General features: G+C 37.4%; 1 protein-coding gene across 1 annotated transcript; it reads left to right on the forward strand.

The window, feature by feature from the left end:
* Positions 1–3467: 3467 nt before the first annotated feature.
* AK88_03526 (histone H4) lies at positions 3468–3779 on the forward strand (the record flags this gene model as incomplete). Its single annotated transcript, XM_012481139.1, has 1 exon — positions 3468–3779. The coding sequence occupies one exon, from the start codon at positions 3468–3470 to the stop codon at positions 3777–3779; it is 312 nt and encodes a 103-aa protein (XP_012336562.1).
* Between the last annotated feature and the right edge of the window lie 340 nt (positions 3780–4119).

Genomic DNA, 4119 nt, shown 5'->3' on the forward strand with positions numbered 1-4119 from the left:
TTTTTTTTTTTTTTTTTTTTAGCATTCCAAAAATTGCCGCCTGCTGAGAAATTGATGCGCAATACACACACGGATGTATGTACAATACCATATATGCACCTTTCCCCACTGCGTTTCACCGCTTTGATCAGAAAGGCGCAAATGGTATAGTTTATCGCGAGCTGCAAGGATGATAATATTTTCCGTGTGCATGTAACTGCGCACGAGGCGAAGCACAACTGAGCCGCTCGGGCAGCGCATGTACGTGCATATATATATGTGTATGAGTATTATGCGTATGTTTAAATGATGTAGCGATTTTTTTTATAAATATGCACGTAAGTATGGACGTGAAGAATTTGCTTACTAATGGAACCTTTAGTTCAAAGCAGCTATCTTTGTCCCTTCTTGTCCCAGGGTCAATCGCAATTTTGCTACGCAGCTCGCGCTGACCTGAACATGAAAGGGAACTTTCGTTTATATACACCCATACTGCGCGTGTGTACTTTTAAAAAAAAGGAGCTTCCCCCATTCTCACGTTCAGCTTGGTACGTTCCGCCCTGTTCGTTCAATTTGGTTACATTCGATTTGCATCCAAGGCGGCGAATAGGCGGATACAAAATGTCACGGCGTGTACCCTGTCCCCAACACTTGGGAAATAAAAAAAAACAAACGGCCTTTTTAAAAAATTCCAAATTTGTACGTACTTATGATGACGAGCATGTACAATGTTGTCACTCGCTGCTGGGTCCTAAGCGTCTGACTGTAAAATGATGTGTTGGGGAAAATAAATCGAACGAAGTAAACTCCAACGAGTTGGAATTGTATGGCATATTTTACACCATTCTGCAATACGGAAAATGATGTTTTCAGGAACTTTTTACTGCAATCCCCTTTTGGGAGTCTTTTCAATCGCTCATTGTTATGTTTTGACGAGAACGTCCTCGCCTAATTGTTGCAGTGGCCTATCGTTAAGGGGCGTACTACATCAATGAACAATCGTTCGATCGTACGTAATTTCGTCTTTCTGTTCGCGTTCCACCCTGATGTAAGATTATATAAATGTGTAAGACTGTTTTTCCTCCTTCCAAGTGATTGATACCATTTCATTTGGCAGGAATTAACGAGAGTGACAGATAAAACTACGTTCGCACAAACAAATGTGGGAATATTTGTGGCAAAAACAAAGAACCCCTCCGTAGGAAAACCAGCATTAAGTGTGTTTTTTTTTCCGGGGAAGACACACCTACAAATGCGTACAAATATGGCACGGCACACATTCACTACATTTAAATGGAGAGTGGTACATACCGTGTTTCACTTGAACAATGTTCCAATTTTGTCTGCTTAACATGTGTTCTCGGTGCACGTTATCAGATTGCAAGGTTGTGACGCACACGGCCTCAGATAGTATAAATGGTGGCAAATGCGCATAGGGCGACAGACCCACATACACAAGTAAATTTGGGATTGTAAACACACCACACATCATATGAACGTGCACAAGGATGGAACCCCTAGCGCCACCGAAATGATTTGTTTAGAATTGTGAACCCAAACCACGCATAGGCAACGATGTTATAAAGAGGGTGGTACACAAGGGAAAAGCGTCTGCTACTAAAATATGCTACCTCTGTACAGTTCACCCGCATTCGCTGCCTCTTCAAAATTAGGAACATTTTAAAGTGGTGCTATCCTGCCCCGATGAACGTGTACCATTTGTGGTGTGACAAATTCGCATCACATTGAAATGACATTAAAACAGTTCTCGATTTATCCTTTTTTTTTTCACTTTTTTTTAAATGGGCACAATTGGTTCATTGAGCCCCCGGACAAGGGGAAATTATTGGTGTGCTTCCTCAACTGCAGCGCAAAAATGGGGCCAGTTAAAAGAGGACGCATAATTCGGGCACACCATATTACCTTGGCCAGCGCGCGTGGAATGACAACAAAATGTCACCACAGGGGGAGAACTACAGAGTTATGAATGCTACGTGCACGAAATGACGAAGGTGAGAGAGATCCCTCCTTGGTTGAAATGTACGTTAAAAGTGCTTCTGAATGACTTTCCCTCTTGTCGGGGCACTAGCCACACGACGCGGGCGCCCTTTAACACTTTTGGCACAAATAATTTTGCAGCAAAGCATGCACTTACACGTATTGGAGGCAGTTTGTGTTTACTCATGTCGAAATGTATTTTCGTGAACTAGAACTGTGAGGGTATAATACATGCACGACTCGAAGCGAGAAGTACGTAGTATTTATATTGCCTATATGTGCGTACATATTTATTAGTATATGTTACATGACGCGAACCGCCGTGCCGCCCATGTCCAAATAATGGCGCGGATGACCCATTGTCCGTCCAACTCGGTATGCAAACATAAATATAAAATGTATAATATTATATGCACTTACTTTTTTATGATGATATGCCGCGCTGCATAAATGAGAATCCATAGCATTTTTTGTTCGCCCCGTGCACATGGGATGGCAGGGGGGTGTGCATAAAACTTTATGCATATGGGTATGGGTACAGTATATAGTTTTTATATATAAGAATATGAACACACGTATGTGCGAGCGATGCGCGCTGCGAATGCAATTAAAAACCTGTATATTTTTTCCTGGCGCAGGAAGCATTTTTATATATAAAAAAGGAGACATAAATATATATATACATATGTATGCATATATGACGCGTGGACGCGAAATGTATGAACACACCATGTACGTACACTTATGTATAAATTATGAGCAGCGCATCCGTTTCGACTCAAAAATGATTTTATAAAAAAAAAAAAAAAGGAAATACGAGCTGCGTGGACGCAGCGGCCAGAGCGAACACGCTTGCATATACGCGCAACAAGCTGAAGAAATATATACACATGGAAAAAAAAAAAAAAAAAAAAAAAAAAAAAAAATCATATCAAATCAAATCAAATCAAAACGTGACGGGGAACCGTAACACATCGATAATTAACACGTAACGAAAAAAACAAAATCTCAAAACTTATGCGCCGGGTGATGACCAAATATTGACGGAGCCGATTTTTTTAAAAATGAGCCAATTTTAGCGCGCCGATCGGATCCCCAAATAAATTATATATAAATATATAATATATATATAATATATATATAATATATATATATATATATGTAATGAAAAAAATCAAAAATTAAAACACGAATGCGGGTGAACATGAAATTTTTAAAATAATTAAAAAAATTCGAACTGTTCATATAATTTTTTTTTTTTTTTTCTTTTTTTTAAAATAAATCTCGAAAAAATTAAAAAAAAAAAAAAAATTATATATTCCATATATATATAAATTAAATATAAATCATACATTTATATACATTCTTTTGTTTTTTTTTTTTACATTCAACAAATTAACAAAATTTTTAGTTTTTTTTTTTTTTTTTCCTTTTTTTTCAACTTCCCCTTTTTTTTTTTTTTTCTTTTATATAAAATAATTTAAGCGAAAATGTCAGGAAGAGGAAAGGGAGGCAAAGGATTGGGAAAGGGAGGAGCCAAGAGGCACAGAAAGATTTTAAGAGATAACATTCAAGGTATCACCAAACCAGCCATCAGACGTTTGGCCAGAAGAGGTGGTGTGAAGCGTATCTCCGGTTTGATATACGAAGAAATCAGAGGAGTATTAAAAGTCTTCCTAGAAAACGTAATTAAAGATTCCATCATGTACACTGAACACGCAAAGAGAAAGACTGTCACTGCTATGGACATTGTGTACTCGTTGAAAAGACAAGGCAGAACATTATATGGTTTCGGTGGTTAAGTGTGACAGTGCGACAGGGGGAACTCAAAAGAACAAAAACCCCATTATACCACAATCTCCCACGAAAAAGAGACACAAAGAAGGAACAAGAAGAAAAAAAAAACAAGTTGAAGAAGAAAAAAAAAGGGTTTATTTTTTTTGCCTTATTTTATTTATACAAACTTTGTAATCACATTGTGTTAAAAAATGGTATGACCAGTTTTCGTCCCATTTTGAGGTGCGGACATTGGGAACCATGGAACAAACACACGGTTACAATGTAACATAAATAAATATGTGCATAAAAAAAAAAAAATAAATAAAACGAAAAAAAAAAAAAAAAAAAAAAAAAAAAAAAAAA

The sequence above is a fragment of the Plasmodium fragile genome (genome assembly GCF_000956335.1).
Source record: "Plasmodium fragile strain nilgiri unplaced genomic scaffold supercont1.41, whole genome shotgun sequence".
In the NCBI taxonomy this organism is placed as follows: domain Eukaryota; phylum Apicomplexa; class Aconoidasida; order Haemosporida; family Plasmodiidae; genus Plasmodium; species Plasmodium fragile.